The following is a 27,526-nucleotide window of genomic DNA, read 5'->3' on the forward strand; positions in this document are numbered from 1 at the left end:
CTGCGGGAAACTACAACTCCCATGAAGCACTGCGTCCACGCAAGCGTGTCAGCTCGCGCCTGTATGCTCGGTCCCATTGGCGGGCTGACAGAGCCGGGAGTCCTGATTGGCCCATGGCCTGAGGCGACAGATTCCGGAAAGGGGAAGAGCAGCCAATATGGCGGCGGAGCGCAGCGCGGGGCAGCAACAGTCGCAGGAGATGATGGAGGGTGAGCGGCCCCTGCGGGCGACCGGGGAGCGGAGAGCTGGGGGCTGGGCGGGCACGGCCTCTTGCCGGATCAGAGCTCGGACTCCAGCCTCTGGCCACAGCCACGGGTCTCTGACAGCTGCCAACCGGGCTGGACGGGGCGGGGGAGGCTCGGAGCCCGGGAGCCCCGGCCCGAGGGCGGCAGCGGCCAGGAAAGACCAGAGCCCCGGGAACAACGTGGCGCGAGGCGGCCCAGGGAAGGGGGACGGACGTGGAAGCCGCGACTGTGGGAACCTGGTCTTTAGGCTCCGACATTGACAGGCGAGGGGGCGGGGGACTGTCAGCTCATGGGGAAACTGAGGTTTCAGGCGTGGGGACCTGCAAAAGTCCACAGTTTATTCACGCGACGTGGATGGAAAAGCGTCTGCTCTGGAAGCGAATGGGTTGTGGCAGAGCGATGGGTAACAAGGAGGTTCGGAGATTGAGTTTAGGAGGCGGTGTCTTGTTTTCTAGACGTTCAGAGTCTTGAAAGAACTAAATTCAACTTTCTTCCTTTTTTAAGACACTGTTGGATTGTGTCATCATATACATATATAAGTGTGTATATATACATTACATTACATATATGCAGAATGTACATTACATATGTGCATGTTTTTGTACACAGTTGTGTAGATACACAGTCGTTACATGTGTGCACATGTGTGTTATATGTATATACATAGGTGTATGCATATATATGTATGCATACACACACACTCGTATACCCATGGTAGCATCAGGCGAATCTGAACCCTTAAATGCCTTTTAAAGACTCCTCTGTTTTGGTGAGTGTTACTTCTGGAAGAGCAGTCACGCAGTCACTTTTCTGAGAAGAGTGATAGGGAAGAGGGCCGCAGAGCCAGGGACGGGTGTGGAAGGAAAGTCCAGTGTGTTTGAGAACGGTGATGCTGCCCTGAGTTGGGCCTTGAAGGATCACTAGAGATGTCACCAGGACTGGGGACAGATGGGGAGGACCAGTACCATTCCGGAGGAAGGCAGCCCAGTCGAAAGCAAAGGAGTATGGAAAAGAGTTTGACCTAAATCAAGTCATATGAGATGGGGGTTGGGAGAGCCAGCAAGGCTTCCCAGAAAAGGTCTGGGAGAGCCTTTAAGGGAGTCATGCTGGGCTTTTGTTTTGTTTTATTTTACCTTTGAATCTTTTCTAAGCAAGGAAATGCTTCTTCCTATCCCCTCCCTCCCTCCTCCAGTACCTTCCTCCCCCTTCTTCCTCCGTTTCTCAGTAAAGGGCAAATACAAAAACCAGGCTTTTCTCTCTTCTACTCCCACACATGTCGTTACCAGCTGACACTTTCTAGAGCCCCGTGTGTCTCCCCCACCCCCGCCCCCCCACCCCGGGAGGAAGGGGGGTTGTGGCCTTGGTTTGTTTTTAAGATAGGGTCTCACTATGTAGCTTTGGCTGGCCTGGAGCTTGCTGTGTAGAGACCAGGCTGACCTCGAACTCATAGAGCTCCACCCAGGTCAGTCTGCCAAAGTGCTGGAATTTAAGGCATGGGCCACCATGCTCATTGAGCTCCATGGTTTGTCCCCTTCTCTATCACAGCCAGTACCTCAACTCAAACCTTCCTCCTTCTGATAGATTTTATTTTGTTAGCCTGTCGTGTCATAACAATCACATTCTTGTACACTGTCCCAGGCTCCAGAACCTCTGGTGCCCTGAGGATGGAGGCACAGGTTGCACTGACTGTCCCTTCTGTCCCCTGGCTCACCCCAGGGGTGGTGCAGAGACTGTAACACAGCACCCAATTTCCCTAATCCTGGAACACAGACTGTCCTGTGTGTCTTGGTAACTCATACATTCTCCATGTCATACACACAAGCCACTCTTGTGCCCTTTCTCATTTGGTCCTGACCAGGGTGGGGTGGGGGGCTTGTTACTCCACTAACTCTCCTACAGATGTGAATATTGAGGTTCAGAAAGGAAGATCATTTGCCAAAGCCACATTTCCTTGTTGCTTTCTTCATAACTCAAAACCTGTTTATTTACTCCAAAAAGCTTTGCATTGATAACACTCTGTCCTGTGATCTTTTAACATCAGCAGTTTACCTGGGGCATTTGGCACTTTGGACACATTCTCATTTTCATTGGCTGTCCTCCCTGCCCACAGTCTGATTTTAGCTAGTCTTGATTTCTTTCAGAATGGGGGCCTGTAAATTGAATTGATTTTTCTTGGCCACATGGCTAGTGGGACATCAATGAAGGTATGTGGCAGAAGGTTCACTGTGGTCCCCTCTTGTGGTGGACATCAGGTGGACAATGTGAGGGCCACCTGGAAGGTACCTCACTGTGTGGTGCCATTAGTGTTCCTGATTGCAGGTGGTCCAGAGGCTTTTGGAACACTAGGCAGTTCCTTACAAGTTCTTAGAGAGGAAGGACAGCATGTTAATTGTGCCCATGTGGCCTCCTGGTTCTTGTCTCTATATATTAAATAGTGCTGGGGCATAGAAGACATTCAAGTGTTCATATAAACTGAATTCAGCTATTTCAGAAAGAAGTCTTGCTAACTTAAAACTTGTGCTAATCTGTTCTGTGTTCCTCACATTGTCACATGAAGTGGATGTGAATTCTCACTGATATGTATGGGTTCAGTTGACAGGCGGGTTGAATCTGAAGAATCAGGCGATGAGGAAGGGAAGAAGCATGTCGGTGGCATCGTGACAGACCTCAGCGAGCAGAGCCTGAAGGACGGAGTAGAACGGGGGGCGGAGGACCCAGAAGGTACCGGGCATAGTTCACTATGAACTCAACGTAGGGGGAATGTGCTGCTGAAGATTGCTGCTTCTTTGCACATGGTGTCTCCTTGTGGGAGGAGGTGTGTTCTTCAGAGTCTTCAGTAGAGTGGGCAGCTGGGCAGGCTGGCAGAGGGCAGCCTGCTCCCTGGGGTGCTGCCTCAGCAACTACCCATAATGATTTACATTTATGAGTACAGTAGATCCATTTCTGCTGAAGGGACAGAGCTACTACTGGTGATATTTGGTACTAATGTGTTACCTAGAGCAGAGTCAGAAAATGATTTTTAATACTTTACTCAGAAAACAAAATTAGAAGAGAGCATGGTGGTTTACTGCTATGCTTCTGTATCCTGCCACAGTGATGAAAAAATCATTTCTGATCCAACCTCAACATTTCTTTTTTGAGACAGGCTCTCACTTTGTAGCCCTGGTTGGTCTTGAAACCACCATGTAGACCAGGCTGGCCTCAAACTCAGAGATCTGCCTGCCTCTGCCTCCGCCTTCCGAATGCTGGGATTAAGAATGTGTGCTACTATGCCCACATCCACCTCGACATTTATGTAGGCCTGAGAATCATCTGTCACAAGCACAGATGTTAGGACAATCACTCCATTTGGAACTGAACAGCTTCCTGTGGTGGTTTTATACCCTCCTTGGTAATGGTCTATGCTTCTGTGTTTGCTCAGAAAATCAGTTTACGTGGAAAAGAATGACAGAAAACATAACCACAGGAAAATGTCCCAGCTGAATTGTTGGGCAGGGAAGGCAAATTTGAAGTAGTATGTATCTTAAAATACAATTTTTAGTTAAAAAGCATGAGAATTTAGTTTTACTTGTTTAAAAAGAAAACACATTAGCATTGCTGAGGATCTCTTTTAGCAGCAGGCTTGAGAGGAAACTGCCTCTTACGTTTTCCAGATTTGTATGGATTTTTCAGGTATTCATAATTATGCATTACCTTTATAAAAATAAATTTGTAAAAACATAGCTACTTTTAAAAATAGCATTGTGCACTGTGTGCCAGCAAAGATGATTCGTAACTATGGTAACCAAATTTTAAGGCAAAAGGAGATTACCACAGAAGTACCCACCACAGTTAGTTTGGAACTTCAGAGCTGATATTCTGGAGGTGATGTGGGTGGATAGAGCAAATAGGCACTGTTATCATCATTCGACTTGATCACAGGACTGAGATCTGTGCCACTGAAACATTAGGCTTCCTGGAAGACTTGGAACTTAGAGCAGCATTGTCCTGGGCTTCGTTTCCCGGCTAGCTGTGTTACTGGGATGGGTCACTCACTGTAAGAGAACTCTAATGTGTGATAGGTGAGGAAAATAAAAAAGTCTCATGCCAGCCAGAGATCCCTACTGCAAGGCAGGCCAGTTGGGCTGAAGCCCAGCCTACTAAAGTCCATGCTCTTACCTCCAGATGACTAGAAAGAACATATAGTAATTCTCTGGGAGCATGTATTTCTACTCTTTAAAAAAACTGAAACTGGGGGCTGGAGAGATGGCTCAGAGGTTAAGAGCACTGACTACTCTTCCTAGAGGTCCTGAGTTCAATTCCCAGCAACCACATGGTGGCTCACAACCATCTATAATGAGATCTGGTACCCTCATCTGGCCTGCAGGCATACATGCAGGCAGAACACTGTATACAAAATAAATAAATAAATCTTTAAAAAAAACAAAAAAACAAAAAACTGAAACTGCTCATAGTTATCTAAGTTTCAGCAAAACACATTCAAACATGACAGTTATTACCTATTTTTCCTAACTTGTATATGTATATATGTGTACATGTTCATGTTTGTGAAGTGTATATGTGTTCAGGTATGTATGTATGCATGTAGATGCCAGAAGACAGACTCAAGTGTTGCTCCTCAGTTTACTGTTTTTGAGGCAGGTCTCTTACTGGCCTGGAAATTCCACTTAGGCTCAGCTTCTCAAGAGATGGGATTACAAGTACACCACCATGCTCAGCTTTTTTATGTGGGTTCCAGAGATCTAACTCAGTCCTGTGCTTGCACAGACACTTCACTAACTAAGCCATCTCCCAAACCACCTCCCCTTTTTGTCTTCAGTACTAGGGATTGAGCCCAGGGCTTCCTCACACCTGCTGTGCAAGACTCTGCAGCTGAGCTATGTCCCTAGACCCCTAACCCATGCTGGATGCTGTGGCAGACAGGAAACTGGCTGTGCAGCACATATCCTGAGAAGCCTAGGATAGCCCCAGTTTCTCCTTCTGGCCCAGTGCTGCGGCCAATCATGCCTGCTTTCAGTCGCACAGTGTCTGGCTTGGATACCAGTGGCCTGGCTACTTGCCTTAGTTCTAGTGCCTTCCTGTCACAACTTCCTGAGCTTATAGACAGTGAATTACTGCTGTCTTTTGAGGGGAAGGGGACTCGTACTGTTTTCTTGTTTATCTGGTTCCATTTATTTAATACAGATTGGTTCGTATACTATAAATTCTAGGTAAACACCAGAAAACAACATATTTTAGTTGAGTACTGTTGATTGCTGTAGAAAAGCATCATGGAAAGTCAGTGAAGTGAATTCAGCCATGTAGGTCCAGTTCTTCTTTGTTAAGCTGGCCCCCTGCCACATGCTTCTCTAAGGCCTCCAGTGAGGAAATGGGCTGACCAGCACAGAGTCTGCTAATGTTTGGAGGAGCCAGACGTGGGCTGAAGTCAAGAGTGAGTAAGCTGGCTCCACTGTAAGGTGCAAGTACATGTGTGCCCGAAGGAAAAGAAACAGGAAAAGGGGCCTAGGCAAAAAACAGTAGTAAGTGATAAGAAGTCAAAGGAAATAGAGGAGAGAAAGAGAGTATTTGGGGACAGAAGAGTTTAGACTCAAAGAGGCACTAAAAAAAAGCAGTCTGTTTCCTTCCTACAGAAAGTTTCAAAATAAAAAGTGTCTTAAGAACTGGGCAGTGGTGGTGCACCCCTTTAATCCCAGCACTCGGGAGGCAGAGGCAGGCGGATCTCTGGGAGTTCGAGGCCAGCCTGGGCTACAGAGTGAGTTCCAGGAAGGGCGCAAAGCTGCACAGAGAAACCCTGTCTCAAAAAACCAAAAAAAAAAAAATTCAAGGCTAAGGGCTGGAGCTTAGTTGTTAAGAACACTGGCTGTTCTTCCAGAGGACATGGATTCAGTTTCCAGCACCCACATGTCAGCTCACAACGTCCTTGTAACTCTAGTTCCAGGAGACCTCCTACTGGCCTTTCAAGTGGGGGACAGGCATACAATGTAGACAAAACACCCATGCACATAAAATAAACATTTAAGAAAGTTCAAGGCCAGCTTGAGCTACAGAGTGAAACCCTGTCTAAAAGAAAGTGGGTGGGGCGGGGATCCAGTCAAAATAGTTAGCTTTATTTGGATGCCAATTAGTACAAACTAAGGGAAAAATTATAAGACTGCTGGGAAAAGTGGGTGGCACTTTGGTGGTGGGGGAAATGCTGTTGATCTCAAGGGTTTGGGGGATGTGTGTACATGTATGTGCATTTCTGTGTGTCTTAGTTCTTTCAATATCATACTTAATCAGGTTCTGATGAAGGCTCTCCACTGCAGCAGGAAGCAGTTTATATCTGGCTCTCTAGGGTGGATCGTCTCATGACATCCAAATGGGCTTCTCTGCTGGAATTAGTTCACCAGGCTTCCAATTGAGAAGTATGCTTAAATTATTCACTGAAGCTCTTTGATCCTGTCTGTTGAGCTCTGCTTCATTTTGTTTCCCTCTCTGTCAGGGAAGCATCTGTAGATGCTGGGCTACTTTCCAAAGCAGTAAAAGGCACATCCCAGAACATGTACTAGGCCCAGCATGAGCTGTATTCAAATGGCCCAATTTATTGCCACAAATAGAGGGGGAAGAATACATGGGTGGATAGGTTTCTGGCAACACAAACTCCAGGGATTCCAAGGGGACAGCCATGGTGGGGACATGCTTCCCAGCAATGACTAGGCTTCACTGAGTTCACCAAGACTCAGGGAGCTGTTTTCTTCCTTCCCATCAAGAGCTTCAAGCCGACTTTGGCTTCTTGGGAAGTTCGAGGCACAGATAGACTTTTGGAGGCCTTGCTATCACCTTCTCATCTTTAGTGTCCCCCGCAAAAAACTTCTACAGCCCTAGGGCAGAGTGGCAACTCTTTACTAAAACCTGTGGCCACTGATTCTTATTAACAGAATTGTTCCTTTTTGTTTGTTTGTTTTTAGAGGAACATGAGCTGGCAGTGGATATGGAAACCATCAGCCTGGACCGAGATGCAGAGGTAATGCTGCCTGCCTGACTCAGCCTCAGGGGGCATGGTTACAGATGACCCTAACCATCAGCTTATCTTTTATAAGGGTGACAGATCAGTGACTAGAAAGATCACCCAATCCTCTTGATTGGTTTGGTGTTCTGTATTTTTACTATTTTTAATACCAGCAGTTGAAATCTATTTCTCTTTAGCCAGTAAGAACTGTGTGACAAATGAAATGCTTTTGATTCAAATTAGACAAGTCCAGTAGTCATGCTGTTGATGGTAGGGTCCTCACAACCCCCAATTTTGGAAAAATTGTGTGTGTGTGTGTGTGTGTGTGTGTGTGTGTGTATGTGTGTCCATGTATGTCCATGTCCGTCCATGTCCATGTGTGTGTTCAGCCAGTCGCTAGGGAATTGAATTCAGACAACCACTACTGAGTCAGTTATACATAAAACTAACATAAATCACAACTAAACCGAAGATTATCGACCTGCCAATCACAAGTGGATCTGCTTAGCACCACAGCCTCTCCCTTACCTCCCCATCTGGCATTCTCCTAAGCAGCTTCTGGCCAGGTCTCCAAAACTCCGATGGATCTGAGCAAGATTCCTCTATATTTCAGGATGTTGATCTGAATCACTATCGCATTGGAAAGATTGAAGGCTTTGAGGTGCTGAAGAAAGTGAAGGTGAGAGGGATCTGTCCTTGCACACAAGGTGACTTGGTAACATTTACTTGGAGAATATACACAATCCTTATTCTTTCTTATCCTGTGGGTGGCACTGGCCTGTATTCTATCTCTATTCTGATGGGATAGGTGTTTTCCTGTAGTTGAGGAGCTCGAGGCTGTCTGGGCTCTGATGGCGCCTTGGTGAGCACTTGCAGTCTCCTGTCCTAGCTCACTGCAGTGAAGTTTACTTCTGAAAATGGAGCCCAATAAAGGTCCCTCCAACTGTGAGAACTTGACTTACACTCCAACCTTATTGAGTGCCTCCCTCCCCAAACAGGTGTACTCAGTATGGCTTCCCTTTGGGGCTACACTTGTCCTCAAGTAGAGGAGGGTAACTCCAGCTTCCTACTCTCACTCACCTGCCCCTTGATGATCAGCATAAAACAGCCCCTGGAGGGTGGCCCTATGTTCTCCTTTGCCAATGCTGATCCTCTTCCTACCCTCCAGTCACTGTGCCTCCGTCAAAACTTAATTAAATGCATTGAGAACCTGGAGGAACTGCAGAGTCTTCGAGAACTGGATCTCTATGATAATCAGATCAAGAAGATTGAGAATCTGGAGGCGCTGACAGAATTGGAGTGAGTAGAGAGACCAGAGGAGATGGGATGGGTTGGGTGTCCAGGTTCCCTAGAACCTACCCACTGCCTGGCTGTAGTCTGGAGGGCTGCCCTGTGCTAGAGCTCTAAGAGGAGGCAACAGCCTCATATGTGCCATTAGCGTTGAAGGCTGGAACTAGGCTTCTGGCTGGGTTCCATTCAATAATGATGTCAGAATTGGGAAGATAGGAGCTTTAATCCATAATTGCCTCTTTTAAAAACAAAAGTTTCAGCCACATTTTGGACTAAAGGGATCAGCCTTACTTGGCTGTAGCCTTGTCTGGACTTCATTCCTTTGTTGGTGCTGGCCTTTTTTTTTTTTTTGAGAAAGAGAATGTGTGTGTCTGATGTAGGCCAGGCTAAGCTGAATTCTCTGTAACTGAGGATGATCTTGAATCTTGAGCCTCATGCCTCCACCCCTCCAGTACTGGCCTTACAGACATGTGCCACCATGCCCAGCTGTTTTGATTTTTATTTGCTTCAGTTTTAATCCAACACCGCCCAGGTTGAACATGGTATTAGGTTCTGCCATGGACATGGGCATAAATGAAACCTGGTTTCTCCTGTAAGAGTAGAGCCCTTAGGAGACAGTGTTGGTAGCCTACAGGTTGCCTTTACTGCCCTCCAAGCACCAGACAACTTCATGGTCCCATAGGTCAGCTCCAGTGTGAGCCAGTCAGTGAGCGGTGGGGCCATGGTCAGACCCCACCTCCTAGTGACTGCAGATCCTGGAGGCAGATATCCTTCCAAGTGGAATTCTGACTCTATACAGTCTGTGATCTTTCAAGAAATATTTTGCTTCTTTCCAGGATTCTGGATATTTCTTTTAATCTGCTGAGGAACATTGAAGGGATTGACAAACTGACGCAGCTGAAAAAACTCTTCTTGGTCAACAATAAGATCAATAAAATTGAGAACATAAGTACCCTACATCAACTGCAGATGCTGGAGCTGGGCTCAAACCGCATCCGGGTAAGTATAGGTGGATCTGCAGTGGTATGCATAGGGTATGTGCCTGGCTGAGGCTTTCTTATGTTCTTATTGTTTGGAGGATACAGGGAAATAGTTAAGGAAAACTGCTACCTGGAAGCCAGTATTTTTTTTTTTTTTATTCATCTATTTATTTTACATCCCAGCTACAGTCTCCCCACATCTTCCCCTCCCAGTCCCTTTTTCCCATTCCCCAACCCTGCCCCCCCCAATCCCCTCCTCTTCCATCCCATCCAGGAAAGGGCAGGTCTCGTGTCAATAAAACATGGCGTATCAAGCTGCAGTAAGACTAAGCACCTCCCCATGTATTAAGGCTGGGCAAGGTGACCCAGTATGAGGAGTAGGTCCAAAAAACCAGTAAAAGAGTTGGAGACAGCCCCTGTTCCTGCTGTTAGGAGTCCCATAAGAGAACCAAGCTATACCACTGTAACATATATGCAGAGTGCCTAGGTCAGTCTCATACAGGCTCCCTGGTTGTTAGTTCAGTCTAGTCTCTGTGAGCCGCTATAAACTCAGGTTAGTTGATTATGTGCGCCTTGGAAGCCAGTATTAATTAGTAAGAACTGTGCTCACACCAACTGGTCTAGTCTGGTATCTGTATCGTGGTCCTGTGCCAAGCTAGTTCCAGCTGTGCATCATAAGATAAGCCAACTTAAGCTTTCCTTTAAACCTGTTCATAGTGGTTTTTTTCCATCTGCATCCCAAGCCTAGGAGGGTGGTTACTTGCAGTGATCTGTCGTGTGATAAGCAAGTATCTTGCTGCTAAAATGCCCCAAAACGTTGGGCTGGCCCTTCATCTCCTAAATATGTCCTTTGGCAGGATTTCGTTTGCTGTTCAAGATCCATTTGACCTTGAAAACATGGGTCAGAATGAAAATGAGATGCCTTTAAAAAAAAAAAAAAGATACAGTGTTCCACAGAAACTAAACTAAGTAGTCTTTTATTTTTTTATTATTTACTTGTTTGTTTGTTTGTTTGTTTGTTTGTTTGTTTTGGTTTTTTGAGACAGGGTTTCTCTGTGTAGCTTTGGGCCTGTCCTGGATCTCGCTCTGTAGACCAGGCTGGCCTCAAACTCTCAGAGAACCGCCTGGCTCTGCCTCCTGAGTACTGGGATTAAAGGTGTGCACCACCACCACCCGGCCTCTAAACTAAGTCTTTTCAGATAGTGTCTTATAGCCCAGACTGGCCTGGAACTCACAGAGATCTCTCAGTACTGGGATTAAAGGCATATACTACCATACCCAGCAATATCAAGTTTTTACCAGTTGACTCATAACTACTAGGAAAAGTGCCTTATGTCTGACAGACGGGAACCTCAGCGGGTCATGTAGGTTCTGAGATTGGAAGAGGGTCTGCCAGGCAGAGGAGGGTGGCTTCCCAATGGGCACACGTGAGGGCTTTGTCAGTCATAAGATTATATGAGCCTAATTTTGACATCCTGTGTCATTGTGCTGCGCGTGTCCTCGCTCTTCTTCCTTAGTGGCTGAGGCAGGTATTAACATGCCTGTGTCTGCCACCCCATGTTTGAAGCACCCCCCATTTGGTGTTAGGAAGTACTGTACCACGCTTTGTGGCCTGCCCTTACGGGTTCTTCAAGAGCCATAGGGTACAAAGCTAGGGCTAAGTAGATGTGACTGCAGGAAGAAAAAGCAAAGGAAGAGGAATGGGATGGCCATGGGGCATCCCTCGTGGGCTTCTGAGAGCAAGTTCCCAGCATCCGCATTTATGTAGAGGCCGAGGCTCGTGGGGATACATAATCTCAAAAGCTGTGTAGAATGAAGTGCCACATTGGGCCAGAAAAATCAGCTAGCGTATGAGTTTTCAAATATTCCCAGAGCTCTGAAACTATGAGAGTTGGCCGGGTGGTGGTGGTAGTATACACCTTGGGAGACAGAGGCAGGCAAATCTGAACTGGAGGCCAGCCTGGTCTACAGAGTGAATTCCAGGACAGCCAGGGCTTTGCAAAGAAACTCTTGTCTCAAGAAATCAGAGAGAGAGGGAGGGAGGGAGGGAGGGAAGGAAAGAGAGAGAGAGAGAAAGAGAAAGAGAAGTATGAGGATTGGGAGTGAGCCCAGGAATCAGAGTCTTTAACCCCCATAATTTTCCTCCTTTTCTATAATGTGTATTCGAAGGATAGTTTGGAAATTTCCTAGAGTCCCAACATCACAGAGCTGAAGTCTTAGATTGCTTTGTCTTACGGTCTAGATTCTTTACTTGATGTTTCATCTGTTTGACAGGCAATTGAAAATATCGACACATTAACCAACCTGGAGAGTTTGTTTCTGGGGAAAAACAAAATTACAAAACTTCAGAACCTGGATGCACTTACGAACCTAACAGTCCTCAGTATGCAGGTACTGGACCTCTCCAGCTCCCAGCTTCTCATTCCCACAGGGCCAGACCCAGCAGCACACCCAACCTGTTTTATTCCCATAGTATGTCCTTGATCAGCACTGTTTCACAATCAGTAGATGATGAAAACATTAGAACCCACAGATTATACATGTACATATATTCTAAACTAAAATTCCATTCTTTTTATATAATTTACTTTTACTTTTAAGGATTTCAGTTTGGGGAGCTGGAAAGATGGTTAAGAGCACCAATTACTCCTCCAGAGGATCCAGGTTTGATTCCCAGCACCGACATGACATGGCAGCTCACAGCTGTCTGCAGCTCTTCCCGCAAAACCTGACACATTTCTTCTGGCCTCCGGGGGCACCAGTCACATACGTGATAGTGCACAGACAGACATACATTCAGGCAAAACACCCACACATATAAATTTATTTATTTATTTATTTATTTATTTATTTATTTATTTATTTATTTTATTTATTTATTTTTTTTTTTTTTTGGTTTTTTTTTTTTTTGGTTTTTTCTAGACAAGGTTTCTCTGTGTAGCTTTACACCTTTCCTGGAACTCACTTGGTAGCCCAGGATGGCCTCGAACTCACAGAGATCCACCTGGCTCTGCCTCCCGAGTGCTGGGACTAAAGGCGTGCACCACCACCACCCAGCTTATTTTCATTTTTAAAAGATAGGATTTCATTCCTTGGACTGGAGAGATGGTTCAGAAGTTAAGAAAGAGCACTGGCTGCTCTTCCAGATAATCCAGGTTCAGTTCCTAGCACTCACATGGCAGCTCACAGATATCCATCCATAACTCTAGTCCCAGGGAATCCAACACCCTCTTGTGGCCTCTGAGGGCACCAGGCAAGCATGTGATGTGCAGACATACAAGCAGGCGAACGTTTATACACATAATAATGAAAGAATTTCGTTTCCTTGTTGGCAGTTGAACAATAGGTGGGTGGACGCTACGCCATCTTCAGAAGGGAGCGCTCACTCTAGTTCTTTCGAGTGTCTGTTCAGTGGTACAGAGAAGGCAGACCCTGTGGGACCATGGGTTTGGGGGCATTTCTGTTCAGCACTAGTGTATGCAGACACTCATGTTTTTTGTTTTTTGTTTTTGTTTTTTTTCAATTAAGACAGAGTCTCACTGTTAGCTCTTGCTAGCCTGGAACTCACCGTAAACCAGGCTGATCTCAAACTCACAGGAGATCCAACTATTTCTGCCTCCTGCGTACTGGGATTAAAGGTGTGCACCACTATGCCTGACTCATGTGGACATTTTTGTTGTTGTTTTTTGAGGTTTTGTTTTTGTTTGGGGTGGGGCGGTTGGCAGCAAATTAGTAGATTCAGACCTTGAAGAGTTAAAGGGTGTGCCTGGTGTGTCTGGGTGTGCCTGGGATGCCTGGTTTGGCAGGTCTGACCTGACAGCCATTCATGGCACAGGAACCTCTCTTAGACTACGTAAAACAAGTGCCTTGCAGACTGCTTCGAAGAGAAGTTTTTGAACTGTAATTGAGTTGCAAGATACTCTAAAAGAAGTGAAAGTTGGTTTGTTGTAAAACAAAAATGTTAGGGTAGGAGAAATGGCTCAGTGAGTAAAGGAGCTTGTTGCCAAGCCTGAAGACCTGAGTTCAATTCCCCAGGTCCCATATAATGGAGAGAACGGACTTCCTGCAAGTTCTCTGATGTCCGCAGGTATACCCACATATGCATACTAAATAATTCTTTTTTTTTTAAACACGATACCTTGAGGAGGGCTGGAGAGATCACTCAGCAGTTGAGAGCACTGGCTGCTCTTCCAGAGGACCTGGGTTCATTCTCAATGCCCACATGGCAGCTCCAACACCCTCTTCTGGCCTCAGCACCAGGCATGCACATGGTACATACACAGACATACATGCAGCTAGAACACCCATACACAAAAATAAAAAACATTTTCATTGATACTTTTGACATTTTTAAATTGTTAAATTAATTCAGTGGTCCAGCAAGATGGCAGAGCAGATAGAGACTCCTGCCACCCAAACTGACCACCAGAGTTCAACCCCTAGTACCCTCGTGATGGAAGGAGCAATCTGACTCCTACAAGTTGGCCCCTAACCTCCAAGTACCCTTCATTCCATGGGCATGTGCACATACACACTCAGGACAAATCTATTTTTTAATTACTTCAAGTAAACCTTCAGATACATCTAAAAAAAAGTGAGATTTTCATATAAAAACCCCAAACTCCCATGCGTGATATTCAACCCAGTACAACAGACCCAAAATGTTACCTGCCTTCTCTCAAGTCCCATTTAAGAACATTTTTTAAATGTTTTATTTTATTGTGTTTGTTTGTTTTGGTTTTTCCAGACAGGGTTTCTCTGTGTAGCCCTGGCTATCCTGGAGCTCACTTTATAGACCAGGCTGGCCTTGAACTCAAGAGATCAACCTGCCTCTGCCTCCTGAGTAGAGGATTAAAGGCATGAGCTGCCACCACCCATTGACTATATTTTTATTTTGTGTGAGTGGATGTTTTGCCTGCATGTATCTCAGTGTACCACATGTATACCTGCTGCTCTTGGAAGAAAAAAGCATCAGATACCCCAAGACTGGAGGTACGGATGATTGTGAGCAGCATGTGGGTTCTGGGAATGGAACCTAGGCCTTCTGGAAGACTAGCCAATGCTCTTAACCACTGAACCATTTCTCTACACACCCAACCCCCATTTCTAAAGCCATTGTATTTCTCACCTTCTGTGTAGCTGACAGCTCTTTTTCTTATCTTTTAATATTTTCCTGTGTGTGGTATGAATATTTGTGTATTCATGCACCTTTATGTGTATGCTTGTGGAGACCCCAGATTAGATTAAAGTTGGGAATCACCCTTGATCACTCTTCACCTTATTCATGGAGTGAGTCCTTTAATCAAACCCAGAACTTATTGATACAGCTAGTTTTGCTGGCCAGCTTGCTCCAGGGATCCCCTATCTCTGGGCTTCCAAGGCTGGACTCTCAGGCAAGCCACCACACTCACCTGCAACTTGTGTGGGTTCTAGAAGTCCAAACTCGGGTCCTCAAGCTTGAATGGAAGATGTTTTAACCGCTGAACCAAATCCTCAGCCCCAAGACTGATACTTTTTAATTCTCTTCTGCAGAGCAACCGGCTAACGAAGATTGAGGGTCTGCAGAGCTTGGTGAACCTGCGTGAACTATACCTCAGCCATAATGGTATCGAGGTTATCGAGGGCCTGGAGAACAACGTAAGAGCCCATTGGTCTGTCTGAGGGAGATAAAGGGAGGTGGAGAGGGAGGGGCGGGTGCTAGTACCCACTGCCCTCCAGGCCTAGCCTCGGGTGGACATACTACCTACAGGATGTGAGCTAAGGACCCTCTACCCCAGTGAACCAAAGGGCCAGCACGTCACATGGCTGCCTGTGAGTTTTCAACACAGGTATCACAGACAGACACCCTCCTAGGGTAGCTCACTGCACATCTGCCATGTCCTGTAGGCCTTTGAGTGATTTGAAAACTCCTTACCTGCCCCCCGTATTACACAGATAGTTAACACAAGTATCAGCTCTATCCTTCCCATTTCTCCCTCTGACCACTGAACTTCCTGCCCTGCCTCAGCCTGTAAAGGCTACAGAGTGAGCCCAGCTCACCTTAGAAGGAAGAGTGGCTCTTGCTCCCCTGGCCCCTCTCCTGGAGTCCAGAGTGCTGAAGGTCTCCTCCCCACTGCCTTTCACCAGCCTGTCCACTCCTCCCATACTTACAAGTTGCCTTTGGCCCCACCTGTTTTTCTCCAAGCATGATTCAAGACAAATAAAATATTTTTTCTTGTTCAATTTTACTGGGGTTGTTTTGTTTTGTTTTGGGGGGAATGTTTTTGTTTATTTGGTTGGTTGGTTTTGTTAAATTGCCACCAAAAGTAGCAAGATTAGGTCAGGTTTTTTGTTCTTGGAAACATCCCTCTTCAAATCTCATCACAGGTTCCTTTGCCCTTTTGTGCCCCAGCCCAGGACCTGGTTACCATCAGTGAGATTCTAGAGGAAAACCAGTGTTCTGAGTTTTAGTTCATCACTTGTATAAGAATTTTCAGGAAAGCTAAAATTTGCCTATTCGAAATTTAGTAGCCTTCCTCTAACTTTGCAATCAAATTAAGGATTTAGCTAGCATATGAAGCCAGGTGTGGTAGTACACACCTATAATCACAGCACTTGAATGGTGAAAGCAGGAGAATCAGAAGTTCAAGGCCAACCTTGACTACATCGTGAGTCTAGCCTAGGCAGCATGAGATCATCTCAAACACGCATATATGATGAAAACCAGCACTTGACCTTCTGTAGTATAGAATGGTAGTTCAAAGGGGTGATGGAGGCAGTAGCTGGAACAGGGGGACTTCAGAAAGCCTTGGGGCTGGTGCACACACTGACAGAGTACCAGTACCCCTGCTCCTCACGGGTACCAGTCCCCATGGGAGACCAGCCCATATCTGCTTTGTAGTTCTCTCGTGGTGCAGGTCTGTCCTCAAGCAAACAGGAAAGAGGTATGAGTGTAGAGTCCTACCTAAGGCATGTTGTACCTAAGTCTTGGTTAAATATCATATCATTCCTGTGCCTAAAACAAAACAGAAAAATACAGTCTTAACAGTAACCGTGTCATCGTAATGTTTACCATAGTCAAATATGACAGTCTTTCAGATTTTATTTCAACTCATGATAAAATATTTACCTAATGTTGTCCCAAGTTGTTTTATCTCTTGATCTGGAATTTCTTTTTTTTTTTTTTCTTTTTTTTGTTTGTTTTTTGTTTGTTTGTTTTTTCGAGACAGGGTTTCTCTGTGTAGTTTTATGCCTTTCCTGGAACTCACTTGGTAGACCAGGCTGGCCTCGAACTCACAGAGATCCGCCTGCCTCTGCCTCCTGAGTGCTGGGATTAAAAGCATGTGCCACCAACGCCCGGCCAGGAATTATTTTCATGGTGGGACATGCATTGTCATTGTCTCACTTACCAGATGCTCTTTCTTCAATGTCCCAAGGCACCTGTCTGATGGATTTGGCTCTTCTGTGCCCTGAGCTTTTCCCTTCATTAACCTAAAATGTTTGTTCTGGCTCTTGAACTGGGTGTTACTTTATCACGGGAAGCTATGGCCTGTGATGTGTATAAGCTGCCCACCCCACCCTGTTGTTTTTTTCTGTTTTCAGTTTAAAAACTCTTGCTTGCTTTTGAATGAGCACTCAGATCCTCCTCACATACAAAGGGGCTTGAGTATATAGCTGGATCTCAGGTCAGAAAGGTTAGGGAGAGTCCTGGTGGCCAGTGTCCACCACCAGCATTCTTCCCACTGAGCCTTGGTACCTGGACTTGACAAGACTCAGATCTATAGTGGCTTTCAGACTACAACTGTTTTGCTAGTTTACAGTCTTGCACACAGTGTGAACACCACAGGGCCATGACAGAGTGCTGGGGAAGGTTTCCATTGGTGGGCTTGTCCTGTCCCAGCTTGCTGTGTCCTCAGTGTGGCACTATAGTCCCTTCCTGTGTACAGTTGTTCTATGGCTCTGTTGACTCTGAAGCCCCATGAATTGTTACTCAGTATTCTCATAGCTATGCACTTCTGGACTCGGTGCTTCTAGCATGTGTGCCGATGCTTGTGTGATGCCTGCATGGGGTGTGGAGGAAGGTAGGGTGGTACTGTGGAACCTCCAAGGGACTGGGAAGCTATAGCTGTGACATTTTAAAATCAATAGCTACTGACTATGAAGGTTTTTTCCTTTTTAATTTCCATTAAAACTTAGAAAGATTTGGAATCGAGACACCAGGAATGCAGTAGAAAACAGAGACCATGAGTCTAAAATGCTAAGAGGTCTTTAGGGCAGAGGAGGGAAGGACTGTTACCAGATTTCCATCCAGCTGCAAGATTCACATGGAGTCTAGGAAAACGTCACAATGGTTTGTTAAAACATATTGGCAAGCACTATAAGCTACAGTAGACTTAATTTTCATTATGAAATTGTTCTTCTCTTGAATCTTGAAGCTGTAAACTTGAAAACAATTACCCAAGTCAGGAAGCATCTGACATGCACTTTTAGGGCACATCATAAAACACAATGCTGTGAGCCAAGTGGTGGTAGTGCACGCCTTTAATCCCAGCACTCGGGAGGCAAAGACAGGCAGGCAGATCTTTGTGAGTTCAAGGCCAGCCTGGTCTACAGAGCTAGCTGTTAAGACATCCAGGGCTACACAAAGGAAAAACCACAGTGCTGTATCCTGCAGATACTTGGTACCCACAGACACCATCCTCAGCTGAAGTCCTAGCAGGCCCCAACATTAGCCCTTCAGAACCTAGGCCTTCCTAGCATTGCCCTAGGTAGTTTTGTCCAAGACAGGAAGGCATCTCTGTTACTCCTCCCACCTCCACTGTGTGTCTTATCCTCACCCAAACCTCAAGCTCCTCGGCCTCACTGAAGAGAGGAATTCCACTGTAGAGAAACTTGGCACTGTTTTCCTCACGGTAAGCACTAAAGACATGCTGCAGTGATTGGCATTACTTCTTCAAAGCTCTGGGTCACTGCTCTTCCCAGACAACAAGAACAGGAGCAAGGGCTGGAGAGATGGCTCAGCGGTTAAGAGCACCGACTGCTCTTCCAGAGGTCCTGAGTTCAATTCCCAGCAACCACATGGTGGCTCACAACCATCTGTAATGAGATCTGGTGCCCTCTTCTGGCCTGCAGGGATGTGTGCAGGCAGAAGACTGTATACATAATAAATAAATAAATCTTTAAAAAAAAAAAAAAAGAACAGGAGCAAGGGTCTCACTGGGGTCCTCTGTAGTTATGGGGCCTTCAGACTGATACAAAGTTCAGGAACAGTGAGAGCTTCATGAGGGTTTGAGCAAAAACACTGACTCAGGTCCAGGTGGGGAAGCCATGGGAAGTGAGTAGGTGGTATCAGCCTCTGCTCTGTCAAAGCTGACCCAAGGCAGGGAGGGTGGATCACTGTTGCACATGGTCGCATGCTGCTATTGAACTTCAGTAATCCAGAAAAAAATATTTTCTTATTCTAGAACAAACTCACCATGTTGGACATTGCATCAAATAGGATAAAAAAGATTGAAAATATCAGCCATCTAACAGAACTGCAAGAATTCTGGGTAAGTTTTAAACTTAGTGGAATTGGTATCTGTCTCTTTGGCTCAATGGGTCCTGTTAAGTAAACATGTGAATGAATGCAAGTCTGCTGGTCCTGGATGCCTTGATGTTCAGTGTGCCGTGCATGTGTTCTGGGGATCGTGTTCAAGTTGTCAGCATGTGTTTTTACCCACTGAGCCATCTCGCCACCCTACCTTCATTTTTTTAGTATACTATTATAGATACACAATTGTATTTATTTATTTATTTTGAGACAAGGTCTCTATGTAGCCCTGACTGTTCTTGGAACTCTGTGTGTAGACCAGGCTGACATCACAGAGATCCACCTGCCTATACCTCCCAAGTGCTCTGATTAAAGGCATGAGCCACCATGCCCAGCTGAGCTTTTTTTTGTTTTGTTTTTGTTTGTTGATTGGTTGGTTTTTGTTTTTCCGGAGCTGAGGACCAAACCCAGCCACTGAGCTAAATCCCCAACCCTTTTTGTTTTGGTTTGTTTTTTTGGGGGGGTTTTTTGTTTTTTGTTTTTTTGAGACAGGTTTTCTCTGTGTAGCTTTGCGCCTTTCCTGGATCTCACTCTGTAGACCAGGCTGGCCTCAAACTCACAAAGATCCGCTTGCCTCTGCCTCCTGAGTGCTGGGATTAAAGGCATGCGCTACCACCGCCTGGCCCAGCTGAACTTTTTAAATATGTAAATTTATAGTTTTGTGGAATACAGAAAACAAAATTTTTTTCCCTTTAAAGTTTTTCCAGTCCCTCCCAATCCTTAAGAAATCCTTAGTTTCTTCTGAAACTGTAAGGATATGTGTGTTAGTCCTTTGGTAATTAGATCATAGCACATCTGCTGCTCATCTATCCCGCCTGTCCTCAGGCTTTGCTCTGGCTGAGTTTCAGTTTCTGTGATTTCTGTTGCTGTCTTGAAGATACTGTTTTCCCTTCTGCAGTACCTAGTCTGCTGTTAAGCTCATTAATTAGCTACTTCCATTTTTAGAGATTTGTGAATTTATTGGTGTTTATGCATCTTTATAGAACATGTGTATGGATGGATGCCTATGCCTGTGTGTGGCACAGAAGGCATGTGTGTCTTCCTCTGTCATCCTCTGCCTGTTTGTTTGAAACAGTTTCTCCCCGAACCTGGGTCTGGCATTCTCTCACTCAGCTAAGCAGGAAGCTAGAAAACCCCAGTGATCCTGTCTCCACCTCCTTTGGAGCTGGTGTTACACACACATGCAGGGTGCCTGGCTTGTTACACAGAAGCCAAACTGTGGTCCTCATTATGCAGCAAGCACTCCTAACTGCTGAGCCACCTCTCCAGCCCTAGGTATTTCTCTTGACGAGATAACTGACAAAGGCAACGTAAAAGAAAAAAGGATTTGGGCTGGAGAAATGGCTCAGAGGTTAAGAAAACCTTTTTTTTTTTTTTTTTTAATGTATTTATTTATTTATTTATTTATTTATTTTTGTCTCACAGTTTAAAAGGGCACAGTCTGTCATGGCAGAGTTCATGGTAGCAGGAGCATGCAGCTAGATTCTGGACCCTTCACATCAGGGAAGGCTGGGAAACATAGAGCAGGGGCTGATGATACTGCTTTTTACCTTTTTATTCAGTCCAGGATCCCAGCCCAAGGGATGATGCCACCCACATTCAGGGCATGGCTTCCCTCCTTGGTTAAACTTCTTTGGAAGTTCCCTCAGACATACTCAGACATCTCCTAGGTGAGTCTAAACCCAGTCATGCTGACAGTGAAGTTGATCACACCTATTCAGTGAGTTTTTGTTCTGATTATATTTTCAGCTCTTTGAGAACGTGTTGCTAGTTTTTTTTTTTAAGTTATATATATCTATGTGTGTCTGAGTATGAATTGTGCACACATGAGGACCTGTGCCCATGGAGGCCATAAGATGGTATGGGATCCCTGGAGCTGGAGTTACAGGGGACTGTGAGCCACCTGATATGCTGCTGGGACCCAAGCTCAGACCCTCTACAAGAACAGCCTTGCTCTTATCCTCTGAGCTGTCTCTGCAGCCTGCACTGTTCTTTTTGGTTTCTTGTTAGATTCTTAGGTTTCTTTGTCATTTCTTCTTTGCATGGCTAGTAACTTCTTGTATGTTAGGTATTGTGAAACTAAAAGTTATATACCTGGATTTGTGTTGTGTTTCTTCAAAATATATTGGGCTTTGTATCTAGCAAGAAGTGAAGTCCCTGCCGACCTTCAGGGCTTATTGCTAGCGTGAACCTGCATGTTCTGTCCTCTCAGGCTAACCAGCTCTGTCCCTGCATATGGCCTACCCCTCTATGGTCTCTAGTGAGTGTCACAGAAGCCACAGACATGTCCTTGTTCCATGTGGGCCCTGGTAAATTCAGCCCATTCTCCCACTCTGTTTGTATCTGCCTTAGTTTTAGTCCAACATACAAGGAGGGAGACACCACGGGATTTCTGGATTTTCTTTTCCTATGTAGCTCACTCTTACCTAGAAATTCTGACTGACATCATCTCTCCCCACCTACACATAATTCCACTTCACTTCAGTGCGGCTGCCGGTTTGTTTGGCTCCCATCCTCACCTAATGGAAAGCGCCTCCTATAGGACAGGCCAGCCAGGGTGACCGAGGCACTCACCCATTTGCCTCCCCTCTCAGGGATCCCTGTTCTGCACCGCCTCTTGTCCAGCCTGTGAAAGCAGCTGTCCCCACCATGTCCTGCTCTCTTCGTTTATAACAAAAGCAAGTCTAGCAGCAGTTGCTCCCGGGTTGACTGGAGCTAAAGCTCATCTTATCTGTATGTCTCCCCACTAGTAAATGTAGAGGTCAGGAAGACCAAAGAACAAAGGTTTGTTTAGGACTTTTTAATCTTCTTTTTAAAAACAAAACCTAAAAGTTACTATCTACACCTTCTTAGTGTGGAATGGAATGGTGTTAAGCACATTCCTGGTTGTGTGGCCGTCACCACCACCCCTGTCTGACAAACCAGAACTGTCCTCTCCCTCTCCTCCCTGCTGGCTCCCACCGTTCTCCCTTCTGACTCTCACACAGTTTGTGACCTTTTGTCACTGCTGCTTCAACAGTGTGGTGTCGTCCAGGCTCTTCCTTGTCGTAGCACAGTGAGACTGTCTCTGCTTTGAAGGCCGAGTGCTGTTCTGTTGTGTACATGTCGTTTCTTTTGTCTCACCAGCACTTAGAACAGTGCTTGATACAGACTCTGTGAATCCAGAAGAGGGAGTTAGGAAAGGAAGGGTTGTCATTTCAGTGAGGCTGACCGTGTTAATGTTCAAACTGTGAGAGGTTAGCACTCTGCTGACAGAAACAGGAGAGGTACTTACTGCTGGCAAATGCCCACACGATTCCTAACTTAATCCATCTTTTAAAAAACAATGAGAGAAAGCATTTTGTCTGTGAAGTTGGCAGATTTGTGCAGTGTGGTTACAGCCAGTCTGTAGTACAGCAACCCTTGTGCTAACACAAGTATTTGGAAGCATTCAGAACCTTAAACATACCCACACACTGAAGCATGGTAGGATCACATGCAGGATCCTAACAAAATGATGAGACATACACATGAAGAAATAGTCAGGTGTATTGTACAATGGAGACACCTCTGAGAAATACATCATTGGACACCTCGGTTATCTGAGCATCATAGAGTATATGTACATAGACAAAGACAGCTATGATGTCACTAAATAACACCTTGTGGGACCTTGACTAGATGGACCCCGGGGACCAACACTGAGATACAGTCTTTTGTTGACCAAAATGTCATCAGTGGCACATGGTTTGTTTCCCATAGTAGTAAAAGCTTTGTTACATTTCTTCATAATAAAAATATATGCTTATTATATTTAAAAAAAGGTCGGGTTTAAAGAGGAAAAGAAAGCCCTTCTAGCATATATCCTTTCCATCTTATAGATACACTTTTTAGATATATTATTATATATGAAACCTAGGAACATTTCACATGATGCATGAGTATGATGGTCACCTGAAAGGCCAAGATTATTTTCTCTAATTTATAAAACCTAAAAGTGACAAGAAAGCAACCCAGTAGAAAAATAGCAGGCAGATAAGTATGGGTAATATACAGAACAATTTGCCTCACTCCTGCTACTTGAAATGTTCCACGGTTACAGTCTGGATCTAGGAGGGGTGGCACAGGTCCCTGGAGGGTCCAGTCCTGCCCCTTCCCCTTACCAGACTGGCAAGGCAGGCATCATGCTGACCAAAATCTAGAGCAGGAAGGAGACCTGGTGCAGCAGCCTGCTTGCTGCTGATACCTGCTCTGACGACAGACATTGCCTACATGTCACCAGCAAATGAATGGATCAGTTGCTTCTCTTCTCTCAATGTGCCTGTGCCGGCCTCACCCCACTGGGCCTCTCGGGAGTGCTGCCCTATGTTTCCAGTCAGTGGTAAACAGCCTGGTGGCACACTTGGCCAGTGACTTAGTGGTTGCTGGCATAGGCTATGTAACCCACCCAGCACCCTGCACACTACCAGCTCCCAGACACCCCCCCCTACACACACACACACACACACACACACACACACACACACACACACAAAACGCACGCGCACACGCATGCACACAGCTACTCTCTTCTCTGCAGACATTCGTACTTAGTTCATGCTCTCCAACACCACTTCTGTCTGTCTACACCGTTGGTGATACAGTGTCCCTGTAGATGATCTCTCTAATGACCTAACATCTCAGTTTCTCCACCTCTTCCTCTTCATACCCTTTTCCGTGAACTTCAGACACATTGGCCAGATGACATCCTGAGTCCCACCTTGGCCTCACTCCTTCCCCTGCTCACCCATTGTCCCCTCTCAGTTCCCCTTCACAGCCAGCCCTTGTCTAGCCTGGCAGCAGGGGTGGACCCTTACCCACTGAAGTTAAGCCAGACAGGGGCAGCAGAGGGGCCTCATGATGGCAGGCTTGGACTTGCCCTATGAGGTGATGGCTTGTGGTGAGCAGACATCTATCTTCCTGAGCCTGCTGAAATTAAGTACGCAGCCACCAGCATGGCCTGGCAGCCAACATCCAGGTATCTCCGTGGGCACTCTGCCCTTTATACACTGCTTTGAATTCCACTCTGCCAGTGGACACATTCCAGATTCAGCAACATCCTTTCCATTCCTCATCTTTCTCCCACCTCTCAGCAGCTATATTTGATTTCTGAGCATTTCTGAAAATAGACAGCCAGCCACAGGCCTCCGTTCTCCTGTGTCCCTGAGTCTTTCTTGGTTGTCTGCTTCTTCCTCTTCTGTTCTGCACCCACAGGAGTGCCTCAGCGTTCAGTCTTCATTTTCCTCTCCTTGACAGCCCTGTCCAGTCTCACAGATTTAAATGTCACCACTCTGCTCAGGTTTCTCTTCCTAGCTCCAGTGTCTTCCCTGGATCTAGATGTCTACTCTTGTGTTGAGCCGTCACCCAAGTAAGACAAGTCCAAGCCTGAGCTCATGCCTTGTCCCTACAGTCCCTCCATTTGACTCAGCCTCAGTGGACAGTGACTCTATCCTTCCAGATCCTCAGGCCAGAAGTCTAGGCATCCTCCTAAACCTCCTTTTTCCTGTGTACCAGATCCACTCTCCACTCCAACATCTAAATACTTGCCCTGCCTTCAAAATGCATCCAGAACCCCCATCTCTTCCCACCTCTGCTGCTGCCGCCTGGCCCAAACCCCCAGCATCCTTTCCCTGTACTGTCCGATGGCCTTCTGCCCTGGAGCCCTGTGTCTACCCTCCAAATAAGACCCTTGTGTTTGCATTGGCTGCACACATACTAAATTTTGAACAATACAGAGATTGACGTGGCTCTTGTGCAAGGATGACACAGAAGTTTATGAAGCATTCCATATTTTTATTGTGTATGAGCTAATAAAAAGACAGGACCTAGGAAAAAAGCATAAAGACCCTTCTAGAACAAATCCTGTATGGACTCCCAACTCATTTAGGAATCAAAGCATAATTCTTAAAAAGCTCCATGATCCTTTTAAGGGCTCTCACTGTTGTATTGCCCATCCCTTCCTTACCTTTCCCCGCAAACATCATCACTCTGTCAAATCCCAGCATTCTTCAGGGCTTCACACAGGATAGAGCCTCATGAATCATCAGTGCAAGAGAAGCAACACTCCCAGGACCTATGCGACCAGGTGCTAAACCCAAAGGAATGGTACCAGGCCAAGTCCTGTGGACAGTGGGGTCTTAGGACAAGTGCCTGAGAAGCTCTTACATGGAAATTAATCTAGTTCTTTTTTTTTTTTTCCCAAGACAGGCTTTCTCTGTGTAGCTTTTCGCCTATCCTGGAACTCACTCTGTAGCTCAGGCTGGCTTCGAACTCACGGAGATCCGCCTGGCTCTGGGATTAAAGGCATGCACCACTGCCCGGCTAATCTAGTTCTTGAAATGCCTCCCTCCACTGCATTCTCATCCAGTGACCCTTCATCCAGGCTACAGGTTTCTACTTCCCTTCTGCTTCACATGTAGCCTGTCTCCCATGGTAGGCTCTTAGACTACAGAGGTCACTTCTCTAGGAGTGATGCCCTGGTTCTTCCTACAGCTGCTTGCTGCAGACCGTGCAACCTGGAGTGTCTACAGACATGACTTCTGACATGGGCAGAGCAGGAGCTGCAGTCGGAGTCCTGAAGTTTGTTGCTAGACTTGGCTCCTCTGTTCAGGCTGTTGACATAGCAGCTTGCCCTGCCGTTTAGTTTCTGTCTTCAAACCCATAAGTGCGGTAGACCACATCTAGCCTAAGTGACATGAGTAGCCAATTGTGCACACTTGTGAACAGCTATAGTTAGTGGTGGCATGTTGGTGCTAAGTCAGCCGTGGTACTTACACCACAGAAGTAGCACACTCAACTAATTAATCATGGTTTTCCTCTGTCCTGTAGAACAAGCTATTGGTTAAACTAGCATGCCATGGCCCACATCTAGGTGGCTACTTTGCTAAAGGTGTCCTTCCCAAGCTTCTGCCTCAGCACTTAGACTGGAAAATGGGTTTGGACAGTTTAACCTGATACTGTAGGTTCTTACGCAAGGTAGCTCTGTCTCAAAAATTGATCCCACCATGAAGCCGCATGCATCTGTTGGACAATGTAGAAGTCAACCAGTTCAGTCTCATCTTGATGGCGCATTTGAGAAGGGAGAGCACTCTCCTGCCAGGCTCAGCCCCCAGCCCACTGCAAGGTTCTGTGTTTGTCATCTGGTGCTGGCAATGTTGGTCGGTCAGCCTCTGGTGGCCTTTGCATACAGGAGCAAGCAATGGAGACATCCTCAGAAATGTACCACAAAGGTGATCTAAGAGTCATGCTTGGAGTAGAGCAGCCCCTGGCCAGCTGCAATACAGTCAGCACAGCCTCAGCCTTGGCAGCAGTTGGGGAGAGCAAGTGTGTAGGAAGAGTAGCCAGCTTCAGACCTGCGTGAGGGCCAAGAGGTGTGCAGCCAACGCTGCCTCAGCTCTTCTTAACAGACTTGGCTCGTGTGTGAGCAGTAGAGCTTTTCACAGTGCTGCTAAAGGCAGCCAGGAAGTGCCAAGTGGTGATGGAAGGATCTATGAGGGTCGGGATAAGGAGGATTATAGAGCAGTGGTTCTAACCTGTGGGTCACGACCCCTTCGGCAAACCTGTCTCCAAAAATATTTACATTATAATTCATAACAGCAAAATTACAGTTATGGAGTAGCAACAAAAATAATTTAATGGCTGGGGGTCACCATGAGGAACTGTATTAAAGGGTCACAGCATTAGGAAGGTTGAGAGCCAGTGCTGTAGGGTGTTTTAATAACCCCTGTCTCATATTTGGGGGATCCCGGCACATAGAGGCCAGAGCTGATCTCTAAAGGCTTTTTTCTCATGTGTTCCTTCAGATGAATGACAATCTCCTGGAGAGCTGGAGTGACCTTGATGAGCTGAAGGGTGCCAGGAACCTGGAGACCGTGTACCTGGAACGCAACCCCCTGCAGAAGGACCCACAGTACCGGCGGAAGGTCATGCTGGCCCTACCCTCCGTACGGCAGATCGACGCCACGTTCGTCAGGTTCTGAGTCCTCTTGCTCCTCACCTGGTCCCTCTCCTCGAAAGAACTTCCCGGCCACGGTTTTTTAATCTACCTATTGCTCCTGAAGTCGTCACTATACCAACAGTCACAACCCAATGGCAATAATAAGGCACTGGTGGTAGCTGGCCTGTGATGCCACACACCATTTGGAGATGCCAACACTATTAAATCTTGCCACGCGGTCTTCCTGGTGAATTGGTGACGGTTATTGTAGCCATGGAGAGAATGCAGGACATGTTACAGCCATTTGTTCTTCCTGTCTGTCTATGTCCTTAGCCTGGCGGGCATTCTGGGCTGCCCCAGCAAGCCCTCAAATCAGTTTGCAAGGTTTAAGCAGTCATGACCCACAACAGCACATTTGATAGTCTTTCAGACCAATTTTGGAAAGAAAAAATTATATTTAAAAAAAAATGAGTAAAAGGTGGTCCAATCTCAGATGCT

At 46.1% G+C, this 27,526-nt stretch overlaps 1 protein-coding gene, 1 long non-coding RNA gene and 1 pseudogene across 2 annotated transcripts; 2 read left to right on the forward strand and 1 right to left on the reverse strand.

Annotated features, from left to right (window-relative positions):
• On the forward strand, positions 1-27,280 carry Ppp1r7 (protein phosphatase 1 regulatory subunit 7). Its single transcript, XM_059278311.1, has 10 exons — positions 1-209; positions 2,838-2,966; positions 7,193-7,248; positions 7,847-7,912; positions 8,402-8,532; positions 9,360-9,522; positions 11,778-11,894; positions 15,036-15,140; positions 18,947-19,033; positions 26,895-27,280. The coding sequence occupies exons 1-10, from the start codon at positions 158-160 to the stop codon at positions 27,069-27,071; spliced, it is 1,083 nt and encodes a 360-aa protein (XP_059134294.1). The 5' UTR covers positions 1-157; the 3' UTR covers positions 27,072-27,280.
• LOC131923317 (uncharacterized) lies at positions 6,776-8,698 on the reverse strand. The gene is made up of 3 exons (XR_009382571.1): positions 8,314-8,698; positions 7,762-7,897; positions 6,776-7,105 (listed from the first exon to the last, which is right to left on the reverse strand). It is a non-coding gene; the product is annotated as an uncharacterized LOC131923317 (long non-coding RNA).
• LOC131923757 (U6 spliceosomal RNA) lies at positions 24,788-24,887 on the forward strand (annotated as a pseudogene).
• Positions 27,281-27,526: the final 246 nt, after the last annotated feature.

Source organism: Peromyscus eremicus, chromosome 13 (genome assembly GCF_949786415.1).
Source record: "Peromyscus eremicus chromosome 13, PerEre_H2_v1, whole genome shotgun sequence".
NCBI lineage: Eukaryota > Metazoa > Chordata > Mammalia > Rodentia > Cricetidae > Peromyscus > Peromyscus eremicus.